The 17,807-nt window shown below is 40.2% G+C and overlaps 1 protein-coding gene across 2 annotated transcripts; it reads left to right on the forward strand.

The window, feature by feature from the left end:
* Positions 1-3,143: 3,143 nt before the first annotated feature.
* On the forward strand, positions 3,144-17,689 carry sel1l (SEL1L adaptor subunit of ERAD E3 ubiquitin ligase). Of its 2 annotated transcripts, none has more exons than XM_047388633.1 (21): positions 3,144-3,699; positions 3,848-3,885; positions 5,329-5,518; positions 6,177-6,344; positions 6,714-6,819; positions 7,911-8,073; positions 8,206-8,259; positions 8,354-8,413; positions 10,117-10,198; positions 10,315-10,469; positions 11,703-11,759; positions 11,855-11,923; positions 12,227-12,304; positions 14,048-14,110; positions 14,320-14,407; positions 14,495-14,643; positions 14,754-14,919; positions 15,024-15,098; positions 15,308-15,480; positions 15,818-15,946; positions 16,095-17,689. In XM_047388633.1, exons 1-21 carry the CDS (start codon positions 3,612-3,614, stop codon positions 16,359-16,361), a joined length of 2,418 nt encoding a protein of 805 aa, XP_047244589.1. In that variant the 5' UTR covers positions 3,144-3,611; the 3' UTR covers positions 16,362-17,689. The 2 variants fall into 2 exon arrangements, with proteins under 2 accessions (XP_047244589.1, XP_047244588.1); XM_047388632.1 differs by having other exon boundaries at positions 3,145-3,699; positions 16,089-17,689.
* The last annotated feature ends 118 nt before the right edge of the window (positions 17,690-17,807 follow it).

Raw genomic sequence — 17,807 nt, forward strand, 5'->3', positions numbered from 1 at the left:
CATCAAACCAATCTTTCACCAGTCTTGCTGTGTGTATTGGTGCATTGTCATCCTGATACACGGCACCGCCTTCAGGATACAATGTTTGAACCATTCGGTGCACATGGTCCTCAAGAATGGTTCGGTAGTCCTTGTCAGTGACGTGCCCATCTAGCACAAGAATTGGGCCAAGGGAATGACATGATATGGCAGCCCAAACCATCACTGATCCACCCCCATGCTTCACTCTGGGCATGCAACAGTCTGGGTGGTATGCTTCTTTGGGGCTTCTCCACACCGTAACTCTCCTGGATGTGGGGAAAACAGTAAAGGTGGACTCATCAGAGAACAATACATGTTTCACATTGTCCACAGCCCCAGATTTGCGCTCCTTGCACCATTGAAACCGATGTTTGGCATTGGCATGAGTGACCAAAGGTTTGGCTACAGCAGCCCGGCCGTGTATATTGACCCTGTGGAGCTCCTGATGGACAGTTCTGGTGGAAACAGGAGAGTTGAGGTGCACATTTAATTCTGCTGTGATTTGGGCAGCCGTGGTTTTATGTTTTTTGGATACAATCTGGGTTAGCACCTGAACATCCCTTTCAGACAGCTTCCTCTTGCGTCCACAATTAATCCTGTTGGATGTGGTCCGTCCTTCTTGGTGGTATGCTGACATTACCATGGATACCGTGGCTCTTGATACATCACAAAGACTTGCTGTCTTGGTCACAGATGCGCCAGCAAGACGTGCACCAACAATTTGTCCTCTTTTGAACTCTGGTATGTCACCCATAATGTTGTGTGCATTTCAACATTTTGAGCAAAACTGTGCTCTTACCCTGCTAATTGAACCTTCACACTCTGCTCTTACTGGTGCAATGTGCAATCAATGAAGACTGGCTACCAGGCTGGTCCAATTTAGCCATGAAACCTCCCACACTAAAATGACAGGTGTTTCAGTTTCATTGTCCAACCCCTGTATATATACATATCTATATCTATATATAGATATAGATATATATACAAGCTGGTTGACTACATGTGCTAGGATAGTTTTTGCTCTAGAAAAATGATATCTTAAGACAAAATCCTAATTGCATGATTAACTTTAATAAATCAAGACTAGATCCAGCCTCACAGTAAGCAGGACTCATTGATGTAATGGTAACCTGTGTTTGTACCACTATTTGGATTATCTGTGTGTTGGGGTGTGGGTGTGTTTGTGTGCGGTTGGGTGGGTGAGTGTATGTGTAGAAGTGCGTTTGTGTTGAGCGGGTGTATGTGAGCACGTTTGTCACCCGGAGTTGAACAGTTGTTAGAGTGACAAGAAAAGTAGAAGGCCTGCAACACATAGCACCCAAGAGCACCAAAGAACAGGTGGACTCTGCCCTGGAAGGCCACATCACCCCAGGGCAGCCAGCATAACATTCAGAGATAGGTTGTCAGGAAAGCACACCAGCAGCAGTAGCCCCTAGGCCAAAGGGTAAGATGTGGGTCACTGGGCCACACAGCTACGCCAGAAAGTGCATTAAAATTGGGGTTGTAGCTGGGGTGTGCAAGACCCCACCGCTTGATGACAGCTTTAGTATCCCCCACTCCAACCTCAAAGCTCTAAGTGTCTATAGTGTATTAAAATTGAGGTGTAGGATGGGGCCAAACATAGCAGGGGGGCCTACTGATGTGTAGTGTTGCATATGATCGGGAGGAAGTTAAGGTCGCCAAGGCATCAGCACAAATCCCCCTAGGGGCAAGCTCCCTAACTGGCCCCCTCTTGTCCCGCCCGTGCCCACACCAATACAGTGGCAACCGAGGCCAGGATGGAATGCCCCCTGGCTAGACAAGGGTGCACATTGGTCAACAGCCCAACCCAGCCTCAGTGTTGGTAGCTGCAGCAAACCACCACTGACACCTTCATGCTGGATCCACCGCAGGGCAGCACCCAAATGATCAGTCCGCCTAGGGACAGTACCTTCTTTGGGAAAAGACCATACCTCCTTTGCACTAAGTAATGTACTTAATTATTGGAGACCAAACAAATTAAAATTGATCCTGTTGGTTTTTGAAATAAGCAGATAATCTCTCCATAGAGATAAAATCTTGTACCAAGTTTTCCAAATAAATTATATTGAAACTTTGTCTATTCTTCCAGTTCTTTTAAGTATTTTTTATTTTTTTTGGAATGCCTCAAACTGCAGGAAAGTTGTGGCATCTGTTTGCTTTCAAATCCACTCCTGTAATGTCACAAAGAAGGCAAAGTGAGGGGCCTGGGTCTGTGTACTATAGGTATATTGATAGGTCTTCACATAATTTTAGCCAAAAGCCATGGACATTAGAGCTACAAAATATATAAAATTGCAATCATCACAATATCAATATTGGAAATATTGCAGGATGCAGGCTTTGGTATGCTGCTAAATTTCTAATACCATATTCTGCATGTCAGTAAGATATTTGGACAGCTGAATATACTCTCACTGTCCCTGATGCTCAAAGCTGATATACTGTTTATATCATATTCACATGCTACAGTTCACAGAGAATGATGGAAACATTGACATGACAGAAATGTGAGGAATATAAAACTGATCTTGCCAATTCAAAATGTAACAATAAAATACAATGAGTGATTACCTTACAAGTGGAAGATTTGAACAAGAAACGTAATGCATTTGAAGAGCATTTGAACTAGAAATCTGTCACTCAGAATAATACAAATTATAAATGATTATCGTTTCCCAAAAAGCTTCCTTTAAATGAATGGATAAAAATATGATTTTAAATTACTTATTTAGATTCTTTGTATGTCAACTTGTCTATGTTTCATGTTAAATACAAACATAATGTATACATAACTTTGTGTAAATGTCCGATGTACATAATTACTTAATATTACAACGTATTAGTCAAACAACATATACTTTTCTAGGACCTTAGCATTAAAGTAATTTCTTTGCTGATATAACTGAAGCACGAGAACGGCCGAAAATAACCTTCCTCAACTTTCAGATTCCTGTCATCTGTCTCTCTTTCATGTTTTGGTGTCGTGGACCAGCCCGTCATCTGGAAACATAATTGTGTATCCAGCTGATTCGCTAACTGGTTTTTGGCCAGCTCTGATTGGCTGCTGTCATTCAGGGCGTGCTCTGATTGGTGGGTTTTCAAGAATAGGAAGTGTTCATTTATAGTAAGAGCTTAACATGGTTAGCTAGGTGAGGTTGTGTTGATTTAAATCTAAACGTCAGACCTGGTAGTATCTTTAACTCTATCGCTTTATATTCTACGTATATATTGGTAACTTGCTTTTATATTAGGAACCTTTATGTTAGGTTGATAATTCGCCATTTTTTTGTCTGAACGCGGTTGTGTAGAACTAGCCTGTTAGCTCTGCGTCGTTTCTGTGGAACTACTCTGCTCGCTAGTTTCTTGCGTTGCGATTTCTTAGCTTGTTTGGCAGCTGGGCAACCTAAAATTAACCGGGTTTATATGCAGTGAGCCGGGCTTCGTCCGGTCAGGGTTGTGTGTGTGAGAGTTTATTTTGTGCTACTTTTCTTAGTGTGACCGAATGTTTGGTAATATAAATAGCGGCGGCTGCATCCAGCAGATGGTTAGCTCTTAGCTTGTTAACAACAATGGGTTGTAAGGGACGTTCGAAGACGGCTAAAAGGCTTTATTTTGTGGCTATTCTCCTTTGTGTCTTCGCTAATGGACTGACAGCAGGTAAGTAAGAAAACAGTGTTATGTTTATAATGATGGAATGCAGACATATAGAGTTTCTTAACCATTACAAGCAGCAGTATTTCAGTTTAGGAAGTAGCTTTGTAAATGTCGATAAACTATACGTTTTCTTCTGCACTATATGTTTCAGATGAAGATCAACACAGAGACGATGGATCTGAGTTAAAGGTGCGTGATGAGATATTAAACATCACTAGGAACATATATTTGAACACTAAATGATAACAAATAAACACTATTTACCACATAACTCTCTGTGCAACCCGAATTTGACTCGTTTGTTTAGTTTTCACTTCAATCGAACTTAGAGCAGCGTAATAATGCACTATACCCGACATTAGCTTATATTATTACTTTTAAAGTAATGTTAGTGTCTATCTGAAAGTGACTTGTCAGTTTCGAGATTTTTTACAATATGTCACACACAGAGGTTGAAGATATGGTAAGCCGAAATGGTAGTTGGTTGGTTTCCCTTTTCCCTTACATGCATCAAATATGCGCTCACCATTTTAGTCTTTTCAATAAAGTTTGATCCAAATCACTTTATTTGACCCCAATTTAAAAGGGTATGAAGATAGCTTAGACATGAAAACAACTTTATAAAATTAAACAGTTAAATATAAAATCCTACTTTCAGATTTGGGTTTAAGTGTATGGTGCACAGTCTAGGTCAGATTTTGAGAGCCAAGGAAAAGGACAACACTGCAGACAATAAACACATTAAGCAACATCATGTACTTTGATGCATTTTTTTGAGTTTCATAAAATCAGATCAATGGTAGGGGCATATACTTTGATACATAAATGGGGATAGTCTTTTGTTTCCTTTTAAAGTAAAACTGAGTTGCAATCATTGATGCAATAGCAAAAAACTGCTTGGTGGCAATATTGTGGTAGGATATTGCATTTCAAGTGTCATGTATTTACATTATTGTTAATGCATTTGGCCAGTTGGGTGGACTCTGTCTTTAATACCCTCACCTGTTGTACACTTTTAGTGTCTGAGAGGCTAAAGCTCCCGGGTAGTGGTGGGGACGTTGTGTGATGGTGAAGAAAGAAGAGAATAGAGAAAATTGGGGGGTTAATGGAAATGGTCGTGGCAGTTTTTAGCATGAATATTGCAGCACCAATTCTCATGATGTAGTGCACCCCTAATTCAAAACTACTAACTGTGTCAAAAACCTGCAGCACGGTTTTCTTTTGTTTTCTAGTCCTAAAAAAATACATTTTAATCTCAAACATAACTGGAAATTGGTTTCAGCCATGAAATGCTTGATCATTAAATTTGTAATGAACTCCTTATTTCTCAGTAAATGACTGACCTCGCTTGTTGGACATGCCACATAAATATCCTTACGTGTCATTTAGTCTGCTCAAGGACCATTCCAGTGTTTATGCAAACCCAGGATGTTGGTTGCTAGTAACAAACTAGTCACAAAATATAAATGAATTGGGCAAAAAAAAGTGTCTGGTTGAGATATTGTTATTAGTCACAGAAAATAAGAAGTGCCTCATTTTTTTTTTTTTTTTTGTATTGAACAGATCTGTAACACACCATTGAAGTTCTTTGTTCTGTTGATCTCTATTTTACTCTCTTGTTGTTATGTGTAGTCGTATCATGATCCAGACTCTGAGGAGGAAGACGTCCATATTGTATCAAGAATTTTGGCAGCCTCCTCGGTGACTCCTCATCTTGACGGCTCCCAGACAGAAGAGGAGAAACTGTCCCTCCGAGAGACGGAGGAAAAGGAAGAACTGCCTGAACAGCCTCCTCCTCCTCCTGAGGAGAAACCTAAAGAAGGTGAACAAAATTTACTTTATTTTTCTACAATGAAGCAAAGAAAATAGATCGCATGTTTAAACAATATATTAAATTCAACTAATAAGTATATAAACAGCCTTGTTAATAAAATGCATATTAATAGTTTTCATTGTACCCGTAAAATATGATTATTGATGGCTGATCAAATTTGTTTATAATTAAAGAACTTTACCTGCATCACTTTCAAAAGCACAGACCCTTTTATAGAAGCCGTGATTATCATTTACTGACTCCTCAGTGATCACACCTTTTTTAGAATAAGTGGCTCTTCTCATTTTGTGAGCTTAGTTGAGTCCCAGCATGATAACCTTCTTTCTGACGGTAAGCAAAGCGGCATTTGGTTTGAGGGCAGTAGCTTTTTGGGTAAACGGTCTAACCTCGTGGGATATTAACAGCGTCTTGCACCTGTGCTTCTGTTGCAGTCTGTTACGTCATTTTACTGGGGGGGGGGCTGCTGGGTCTGTTCATCTACGGTTGTTTCATATGAACACAGAATTAAAAGCGGGGATGAGTTTCGGTAGAATAAATACATCTCTAAGTTGGTTTTTTTTTTTAGAAAAATGTTACAAATTAGTTGTAATTGTCACTGTTATTTCTGTATTTTTTATTTTTTTTTATGTATTATTGTTTGTTTCAGTTCCTCTGGTGAATGGGGGTACAGCCCATGGGGAGCCCTGCGTCTTCCCGTTCTTCTTTCATGGGAAGGAGTACTCTGACTGCACCACTGACGGCCGGGGGGATGGACGGCTATGGTGCGCCACAACCTACGACTATGACAGCGATAAGAAATGGGGATTCTGTGAGAGTAAGTTTTAGGCTGAGATAAAACTGTCTCTCTAACTCAAGATTAAAAGCTTGAAGTTTTAGGAGAAGATGTTGGTGTTTTATTGAATTGCATCGTTTTATGGACACAAATATAGATTGTTGGATATAAAGTGGGCAGATTTTTATATAAAATAAAGAAGGTCAAAATATACAAGGACTGCTTTTGGACAATAATAGTTTGAATTTGTAAAAAGGGGAGATCTTCAGGTTCAAAACCTGTCAGGGATTATGGAAACTAGCTTAAAATGACTTGCAGTTTCATTTTAAGTAATTTGTCACCCCTCCTATCAGCAAGTGTTGTGAAATCTGAAAGTCCCGTTCATTTCTGTAAACTCGTTTTTTCCCTCAGCGGAGGAGCAGGCGCAGCAGAGACTGCTGGCTGAAGAGGCAGAGGAGCAGTATCAGACAGTCCTGCGCATGCTTAATGGCTCCACCAGGAAGGCTCAGAAAAAGGAGTGAGTTTATTAAATATCTGTATATAAATCTGTTTCATTCTGACGAGGCTGCTTTTAATCTCCAGACTTAATATTAACTTCTGTGGTTATTGGCTTTCAGTGTATGTTAGATGTTTCCAAACTTTCATTATATGAATTATTCTTTGTAGTGTGGGCTTTTTAATGATTTATTTGAACAGATTTATTGATTATGCAATATACCAACACAGGTATTTCATGCACATGTTTCCTGCCATAGACATTGCGTCTAAGCATTGGCCATACATTTTCAGTAGGGTTGAGGTTGGTACCACTCCCAAAGTTTCATGTTGGCCTGCTTATCCATTCATTGAAAACTCATTCTGATGTGTGTTTGGGATCTTTGTCTTCTTGGAACACATAATTATGTCCACGATTCAACCATCTAGCGGTTTAATTCAGACGTAACTAAAGAACTTGGAGGTAATGACATTATTTCACCAGTTTGTGCAATGCACCAACATAGCTGTTATTTATTTATTTATTTTTTGTAGGTCACTGGTTATGCTAGAAGATTGTTGGTTGCTACAAAAAGCATGCAGTGCAGGTGCAACTAAGAGACATTTGATGAAATATTTAGTAGAGACATATGTATATGTTGGACCCTGTGTGGATTTGAGAAAATTCATAATTAATAGAAAAACCCAAATCTTGTTTTTAGTAGCTGTTTCAGATGAATGTGCTTTTTTTTTTTGTCCTTCCAACTAAAAAGCACTTTACCAATAAATTGTCAAAATCTCCAAATTAATATAACCTCAATCCCACAAGTATAAAGACTTCTGACTGTATCTGTATTTCTTTTTTTTTTAATCTATCAGTTTATGGCCTAATCAAACATTATAACAGACTGTTTTATTTTTGTATCTTGCAGAATGCTATGATTGAAAAGTGGCTTTGGTTTTAGCCTCTTTCTGTTCTGTTTTTATTACCAGCTGATGCCCATGTAACTTTGCAAATCCTTGTTTGCTTTGGAGTCCATAAAATGGCTTGTCATGCACACATTATACTAGCTTCTTTTTTTTTATCGTACTACTTCACTTGTGTCATCTCTGCTTTTCTGCCCTCTTTTTCAGGTTGTACGAAAAGCTGGTGAAGGTAGCGGAGAAAGGTCACCAGAAGGCCTCGGAGAAGGTGGCGTACGCCATGCTGTTTGGAGACTACATGAACCAAAATGTCACCAAAGCCAGGGAGATGTTTGAGAAGCTTGCTATGGAGGGTTCACCTAAAGCTCAGATGGTAAAATATCTCGCCAGGTTTAAATATGGCCTACATTTTAAGCTCTTTTAAGCTTGCATTTTCTAAAATATGACTGTTATTTTTGTGTAAATGCATTTTTGTAAGCATTATATATCTATTGTTTGTCCTTAGGCCCTTGGTTTTCTGTATGCAGCAGGACTGGGAGTCAACTCCAGTCAGGCCAAGGTGTTTTTGTTTTACACTGCAATTCTCTTATAACTTAGAGTAGATCCGTTCGTTACAAGTTAATTATAACACATTATGCTGATCTGTTTTTCAGGCTTTAGTTTACTACACCTTTGGTGCATTGGGTGGAAACTTAATCGCTCATATGATTCTGGTGAGTTGACTTGCTCATATACAGGTCCTTCTCAAACAATTAGCATATTGTGATAAAGTTCATTATTTTCCATAATGTAATGATGAAAATTTAACATTCATATATTTTAGATTCATTGCACACTAACTGAAATATTTCAGGTCTTTTATTGTCTTAATACGGATGATTTTGGCATACAGCTCATGAAAACCCAAAATTTCTATCTCACAAAATTAGCATATTTCATCCGACCAATAAAAGAAAAGTGTTTTTAATACAAAAAACGTCAACCTTCAAATAATCATGTACAGTTATGCACTCAATACTTGGTCGGGAATCCTTTTGCAGAAATGACTGCTTCAATGCTGTGTGGCATGGAGGCAATCAGCCTGTGGCACTGCTGAGGTCTTATGGAGGCCCAGGATGCTTCGATAGCGGCCTTTAGCTCATCCAGAGTGTTGGGTCTTGAGTCTCTCAACGTTCTCTTCACAATATCCCACAGATTCTCTATGGGGTTCAGGTCAGGAGAGTTGGCAGGCCAATTGAGCACAGTGATACCATGGTCAGTAAACCATTTACCAGTGGTTTTGGCACTGTGAGCAGGTGCCAGGTCGTGCTGAAAAATGAAATCTTCATCTCCATAAAGCTTTTCAGCAGATGGAAGCATGAAGTGCTCCAAAACCTCCTGATAGCTAGCTGCATTGACCCTGCCCTTGATAAAACACAGTGGACCAACACCAGCAGCTGACACGGCACCCCAGACCATCACTGACTGTGGGTACTTGACACTGGACTTCTGGCATTTTGTCATTTCCTTCTCCCCAGTCTTCCTCCAGACTCTGACACCTTGATTTCCGAATGACATGCAGAATTTGCTTTCATCCGAAAAAAGTACTTTGGACCACTGAGCAACAGTCCAGTGCTGCTTCTCTGTAGCCGAGGTCAGGCGATTCTGCCGCTGTTTCTGGTTCAAAAGTGGCTTGACCTGGGGAATGCGGCACCTGTAGCCCATTTCCTGCACACGCCTGTGCACGATGGTTCTGGATGTTTCTACTCCAGACTCAGTCCACTGCTTCTGCAGGTCCCCCAAGGTCTGGAATCGGCCCTTCTCCACAATCTTCCTCAGGGTCCGGTCACCTCTTCTCGTTGTGCAGCGTTTTCTGCCACACTTTTTCCTTCCCACAGACTTCCCACTGAGATGCCTTGATACAGCACTCTGGGAACAGCCTATTCGTTCAGAAATTTCTTTCTGTGTCTTACCCTCTTGCTTGAGGGTGTCAATAGTGGCCTTCTGGACAGCAGTCAGGTCGGCAGTCTTACCCATGATTGGGGTTTTGAGTGATGAACCAGGCTGGGAGTTTTAAAGGCCTCAGGAATCTTTTGCAGGTGTTTAGAGTTAACTCGTTGATTCAGATGATTAGGTTCATAGCTCGTTTAGAGACCCTTTTAATGATATGCTAATTTTGTGAGATATGAATTTTGAGTTTTCATGAGCTGTATGCCAAAATCATCCGTATTAAGACAATAAAAGACCTGAAATATTTCAGTTAGTGTGCAATGAATCTAAAATATATGAATGTTAAATTTTCATCATTACATTATGGAAAATAATGAACTTTATCACAATATGCCAATATTTTGAGAAGGACCTGTAGTTGCTGGACTGATGGATATGGTATTTGTATATTCATAACAAATTAAAAATCTTGGCACATTATGATTAGGGGTACAGATACTGGGCAGGTGTGGGTGTTCCCCAGAGCTGTGAGTCGGCACTAACACATTATAGGCTGGTGGCAAATCATGGTAAGCTTTTGTTTTGCAGTTTTTTTACCCTACTTGTTTGCGCAGTTTCATTTTACTTCTAAGGGTAGTGGCTTTTAAATGTACTATGTCCATATTCTGGGTTTCTGCACCTCTAGTGGCCAGTGATGTGTCACTGACAGGAGGCTCAGCAGTGCAGAGAATCAGACTACTGGATGAGGTGGAGACCCCAGGCTCCACCAGTGGGATGCTGGAGGAGGACCTCATCCAGTATTACCAGTTTTTGGCAGAAAAGGGAGACGTTCAAGCACAGGTATAATGTTTTTCTTTTCCTTTGGCTCATTTTAGCCGCAAAACATGTTGATTCTGTCCTAAACTGTTTGCATTAGTATTTGGAGCAAAGACGACTATTTATACCTCTTGGACTTTTTTATATGTTGGCATGCCGCAGCATCAAATTTGGTTGGAATTTTGTGTGATAGACCAACACAAAGTAGAGCAACCTTGTGAAGTTAAAGTAAAAATGACAAATTCAAGTAGGCAACACAGCAAACAAAGGAAGAAGGTGCTCTGGTCAGATGAGCCCAAAGCTGAACCTCATGGCCTACCTGGTAAATGCTATGTGGGCTAAAAACCTTAAGGTGATGTTTTCAGGAGGATGTGCAGTGTTACTGATGACAAGATGAACCTTCCTGAATCATTGAATCTTCCCATCCAGTTAGTTCATGCATGATCTGATGCCTTATGGGCCTTAATGTAAATTAGGCTGAAAGATTATAAAGGTTCTTTAGCGGTGGTGTCTGTGAAGCTTTGAATTTTAAAGGGGCTTAAATGATTATACTGGGAACAAATCAAATAGACCACAAACAAGCGCACACTCAAGTCCCGAGTCCACACAATGTGAGGTGTGAAGTCCATTGTGTTTCTTTGCTCCTTATATTAAGATTAGCACACCTGGGATTCAAAGGTCACTAGATGCATCACGTAAGCACATGTAAAAATAGGAATAAAATTGGTCCAGATGACTTTTAGTCTGTTGACAATAACAGGACACCTCACCAGCCTTCATCATGTGGGCATTCTTTTCTTTGCAGGGATAGGGAAGCGTGTCAGTTGTTAGGAAGATGGATCTATTTAAATAAAGGGTAAACCTGGAAGAAAACCTGCTTTTGCAGTCAATCGTGGCTCTAAGATGTATTTGCTTAAGGGGCCTGTATACAAATGCATGCTATGCTTTTTGTTTCGTTTTTCTGTGCTTACAACAAATTAAAGCAATGCTTTCTTTTCCTTTCACTTTACAATTATGTACCATCTTGTGTAAGTCTAACACACAAAGTCCCAATAAATGACATTGAAGAGGAAGATCTTGACAAGTGAACTTGTAAAAAACTTCAATGGGTATGCATACTTTTGCAAAGCCCCAGGTACCAAAGAAATATCTGAACCTCTGCAGCCAACATGGAGTCAGTTTCAGTCAGAAAGTTTATCTTAGTCTTACTTCAGTGGTTGATTATGTGCAATGAAGTGAAATCATTTACATTTTTAGGTTGGGTTAGGCCAGCTTCATCTACATGGCGGACGTGGAGTAGAGCAGAATCACCAGGTAACATTTAACCACCAGTTAACATTTGGTACTGTGTTTCTGCAGCTGGGTGTTTCTTCTCTGCCTAACATGTTTTGACTCTTCCTGACCAACAGAGGGCGTATGATTACTTCACACAGGCTGCAAATGCTGGGAACACACATGCTATGGCTTTCCTTGGCAAGGTTGGAGAGACCATTTTTCTTGTATATTTATTTCACCTTTGGTGCTGTATGTTTAAAAAAACTGTTGATATACTCTAATTTGAATATTCTTTCACACTTTCCTCTTTTTATATCAATGTTTCTAAATATTTCTTCTGTGTTGAACTCCAACACTCTTAGGTTGCTGTGCAGACAGAATAATTGCTACAGTTCTAGAGTAAAACTAGCCACTGGTTTTGCACCGCTGTTTTTACAGAGGCATTTCAGACATTAAATCACTTTTTATTATTGTTTTATTCCTCTGATTGACCCCCCCCCCCCCAGATGTACTCAGAAGGCAGTGAGTTTCTTCCTCAGGACAATGAGACAGCCCTGCAGTACTTCAAAAAGGCCTCTGATATGGTGAATATGGAATGAAATGAACATATTTTAACTGCATATATATTTAATCTTGTCTTCAGTTTTCAGAGTTGTTGCATTTTTGGGGAAAAGGTTCTTAATATTTACAGGTCCTTCTCAAAATATTAGCATATTGTCATAAAGTTAATTATTTTCCATAATGTCATGATGAAAATTTAACATTCATATATTTTAGATTCATTGCACACTAACTGAAATATTTCAGGTCTTTTATTGTCTTAATACGGATGATTTTGGCATACAGCTCATGAAAACCCCAAATTCCTATCTCACAAAATTAGCATATCATTAAAAGGATCTCTAAACGAGCTATGAACCTAATCATCTGAATCAACGAGTTAACTCTAAACACCTGCAAAAGATTCCTGAGGCCTTTAAAACTCCCAGCCTGGTTCATCACTCAAAACCCCAATCATGGGTAAGACTGCCGACCTGACTGCTGTCCAGAAGGCCACTATTGACACCCTCAAGCAAGAGGGTAAGACACTGAAAGACATTTCTGAATGAATAGGCTGTTCCCAGAGTGCTGTATCAAGGCACCTCAGTGGGAAGTCTGTGGGAAGGAAAAAGTGTGGCAGAAAACGCTGCACAACGAGAAGAGGTGACCGGACCCTGAGGAAGATTGTGGAGAAGGGCCGATTCCAGACCTTGGGGGACCTACGGAAGCAGTGGACTGAGTCTGGAGTAGAAACATCCAGAGCCACCGTGCACAGGCGTGTGCAGGAAATGGGCTACAGGTGCCGCATTACCCAGGTCAAGCCACTTTTGAACCAGAAACAGCGGCAGAAGCGCCTGACCTGGGCTACAGAGAAGCAGCACTGGACTGTTGCTCAGTGGTCCAAAGTACTTTTTTCAGATGAAAACAAATTCTGCATGTCATTCGGAAATCAAGGTGCCAGAGTCTGGAGGAAGACTGGGGAGAAGGAAATGCCAAAATGCCAGAAGTCCAGTGTCAAGTACCCACAGTCAGTGATGGTCTGGGGTGCCGTGTCAGCTGCTGGTGTTGGTCCACTGTGTTTTATCAAGAGCAGGGTCAATGCAGCTAGTTATCAGGAGATTTTGGAGCACTTCATGCTTCCATCTGCTGAAAAGCTTTATGGAGATGAAGATTTCATTTTTCAGCACGACCTGGCACCTGCTCACAGTGCCAAAACCACTGGTAAATGGTTTACTGACCATGGTATCACTGTGCTCAATTGGCCTGCCAACTCTCCTGACCTGAACCCCATAGAGAATCTGTGGGATATTGTGAAGAGAACGTTGAGAGACTCAAGATCCAACACTCTGGATGAGCTAAAGGCCGCTATCGAAGCATCCTGGGCCTCCATAAGACCTCAGCAGTGCCACAGGCTGATTGCCTCCATGCCACGCCGTATTGAAGCAGTCATTTCTGCAAAAGGATTCCCAACCAAGTATTGAGTGCATAACTGTACATGATTATTTGAAGGTTGATGTTTTTTGTATTAAAAACACTTTTCTTTTATTGTTCGGATGAAATATGCTAATGTTGTGAGATAGGAATTTTGGGTTTTCTTGAGCTGTATGCCAAAATCATCCGTATTAAGACAATAAAAGACCTGAAATATTTCAGTTTGTGTGCAATGAATCTAAAATATATGAATGTTAAATTTTCATCATGACATTATGGAAAATAATGAACTTTATCACAATATGCTACTTTTTTGAGAAGGACCTGTATTTTGAAATCATGTCTTCCTTGTTCAGGGTAATCCAGTGGGTCAGAGTGGACTTGGCATGGCTTACTTATATGGAAGGGGTGTCCCTGTGGTAAGGGCCTCCTTTTGCTAAGCTTCTGCATTGATTTCTACATAATGTTTAATGGTTTTAAAAAAATATATTATTATTTTAATTCAAATAAATCTGATAAAGCATTTGAACTAAGATGTAAACCAAGTAGATTTTGTATGTCTGACTTTCACAAAAACAAAATGTTTTACAACAGTTTTAACAACAATTTAGTTTTTTTTAATCCTCAGAACTATGAGTTGGCACTAAAATACTTCCAGAAGGCAGCAGAGCAGGGTTGGGTGGATGGACAACTCCAGCTGGGAACCATGTATTACAGTAAGATGGAAATTATTTCAGTTCACTGGATTTTGTGTTATGGGTCAGTCTTCGTTTCTTCTCTAAATGACGTGTTCTTTATTGCAGATGGCATTGGTGTAAAGCGTGATTACAAACAAGCGCTCAAATTCTTCAACCTGGCCTCGCAGGCCGGGCACATCCTGGCTTTCTACAACCTGGCCCAGATGCACGCTACTGGTACCGGTGTGATGCGCTCCTGCCACACTGCAGTGGAGGTAAGCGGCTCTTGAGCTGCTGATCTTAGTTACGAGTAATAAAACACATTTTAATTATCATCTGATAGTAATATTTTTATTTGACCACTGTGTTTGCTTGCTGCTTTTAGCTCTTTAAGAATGTGTGTGAGCGCGGACGGTGGTCAGAACGTCTAATGACTGCCTACGGCAGCTTCAAAGAGGGTGAGACCGATGCTGCTCTGATTCAGTACCTGCTGCTGGCAGAGCAGGGCTACGAAGTCGCGCAGAGTAACGTAGCCTTCATTCTGGACCAGAGTAAGTAATTTTGCAATGAGGACAGACTATTACTTTGAACTGGTCCCAGTAAGTCGAAGCTGACATGTTTTGTTGCTATGTTGATTTTTTTTTTTACCAAACAGAAGGGGCAAAAGTCATCAGTGACAATGAAACCTATCCTCGTGCTTTACTTCACTGGACAAGAGCTGCAGCACAGGGTATGCACATGGGTATATTATATTATTTCTGCATGAATGTAAGTGTTTTAACATGCTATTATTTTTAATTGTTTTTTTTTTTTTTTTGGTGATCTTGTTCTGGGCTTAATCAAAGAGAATGTCAGATATTTTGAAGAGACCAGTTCCCTCTGGGGGAAACTGGTCTCTTGGGGAAAAAAACATCTCACACACGTACCCTTCCTTTCAAGGTTACACTGTGGCTCGGATTAAACTGGGAGACTATCACTTCTATGGATATGGAACTGATGTGGATTATGAGACGGCTGTCATTCACTACAGACTTGCATCAGAGCAGCAGAACGGCGCCCAGGCCATGTTTAATCTGGGTTACATGCATGAGAAAGGTCTGGGTATCAAACAAGTGAGTCTTTGATATAAGTTAACTTATTTTAGCAGCTTATTTATGTCCATATTTACAGATTGATAAATTAATGGTAGCAAATTCATATGCACTCCACTTATAAAGATAGGTTTTAATCAGTTACATTGTTCTAGTTATAACAATGAGGTCAAATTCAGTTTATGCCAGTACAAACTTGCTGTCCAGCAATCTGTCAATCAAGCATATGGCTGCAGTGGATGGTTGATTGCATCAAGTCATTAACAGAGTTAAATTTCTTAATCTGTGAAAACATGTGATGCTCAAATGTCTATTTTTAATTTTTTTATTTGATCTATGATGCATGAATTCTCTGCAGGACATCCATTTAGCCAAGCGCTTCTACGACATGGCTGCTGAGGCCAGTCCTGATGCTCAGGTCCCAGTGTTCCTGGCCCTTTGCAAGCTGGGCTTGGTTTACACCCTACAGTACCTGCAAGACCTTAATGTGAGTTTTTCCTTCCAGTATCTTGGCCCTGTTGACTCCACTGGATCTTTAGCCTTTTCATATACATCTTAATTAGTGAGATAAATGATATTAATTATGTTTGCTCTGGTCTTTCTCTCTCCATTTTGGCTTTCTTTGCAAGCTGAAGGAGTTAATTGCTCAGGTGGACCTGGACCAGCTTCTGGGCCCAGAGTGGGACCTCTACCTCATGACGGTCATCGCCCTGTTGCTGGGCACAGTCATAGCCTACAGACAGCGCCAACACCAAATCATAGTGCCACCCCGCCCCCCTGCTCCGACTCCTGCACCTCCTCCAAGACCTGCTCAGGAGGAGACACAAGGTCAGGCAGAGCCTCAGGATCAGGAAGAGACACCAGCCCCAGGCGAAGCTCAGGAGGAAGAGGAGCAGCAGTGAGGAGAGGTCAGGGAAAGACTGAGGGCTGAACTCATTTAAAGCCTGCTGCTTTGAGCATGTCTCCCACTGCCTGCTCTCCTCCACATTATTAGACTCTCGTTGGCTGCTGAAACTGTTCAGTCTCACAGCTGTTTTCCATTTGAGAGGTGATGAAATTAACGCAGGACCTAGGACTGTTTGTTTTTGTTTTTTGGGGTTTTTTCTGTGACTCGGGACTCTGCCAGAGGACCCCATGTCATCACCATGGAAATGTGTTGCAGTTTCCTGATTAAAACAATTTTAAAGTCATCTGATTAGAAAGATTCTGATTTCTGCATTAGTTTCTCCTAATACTGTTTTATAAAATGTTTTTTGGGTCAGGACTTGATCTGCTTCAGTTCTAAATAGCAGATTTAGAAAGATATGGTTGGGCTTGAAAATGTGAATAAAGCTCATTTAATTTTGTAGAAGCGATTTTAGTTGCTAAAGATGGATACGATTCTGCTTTTTATTGTTTGCAGACTTTTTGAGGCACTTTCAACAATTTTAAGTTAATTTTAGCTGACGTTTCAGCAGTATTTTCGCTGGAATCCATAAAGTTTTAGTTACTATGCTATAACATACAAAAGCAATGTGCTTTTTATTTGCAAAATAGGAAGGACATTTTACTCTAAACAGCAGAAGTACTGGAGTGGAAATTATTTTTTGGTTTTTAACAAAACAGAAACTAAGAGGAGCATCTGAATCTGGTTATAACAACCGAGCAACAAAGAAATTGTCCTAAAAATATTGTGGGAGAACACTTTGTTCTTTAAAAATGATGCAATAACAACACGGGTTCATTTTCATATTAAAGGGCATAAAACCTGGCCTACAGCATACAGTTTAGTGTCTTTATTTTGTTGAGAGTTGATATTTGATATCCTGCATGTCTCGTCAGACTGTAACTGGAGAAAATCTAAAAAAAACAAGTGGATTCATTTTTCTTCTTCCTCTGTATTATTATTTTTTTTGGAAAGGTTCCACAGCTTCATCTGCTCCGACAGCTTCCACCCTGAGCCCAAACTTCAGACCTCTGTAAATCTCACTAAAGCAATGCTACAAATAAGCCATGGTTAGGTCAGACACGTTTATCCAAGCAAGGTTTGAACCAGTTCCTCTTACTTTTAAAACCTGTGTTCTGCTCCTGTTTGTGAAAGCTGAGAACTTAACTGCTGTACATCTTCATGACAGTGGGGTTTGCAGAAAATTCACCAGAAGGCTATCCCCAGTCAAGGGTTGGACATTTGTATTTTTACCATCACGAGAAAGCTTTCTACATAAATTAATAAATGATTATGGATATTTAACTGTTGTTTGTCATTGATATGATCAGGTTTTTTTTTTTTTTCTAAAAAAAATCCATACCAAACAATTTTTAAGAACAAAGGCAAGTTAAAATTCTATTAAAGACATTACAAATATAAC

The sequence above is a fragment of the Girardinichthys multiradiatus genome, chromosome 15, assembly GCF_021462225.1.
Source record: "Girardinichthys multiradiatus isolate DD_20200921_A chromosome 15, DD_fGirMul_XY1, whole genome shotgun sequence".
Taxonomy (NCBI): domain Eukaryota; kingdom Metazoa; phylum Chordata; class Actinopteri; order Cyprinodontiformes; family Goodeidae; genus Girardinichthys; species Girardinichthys multiradiatus.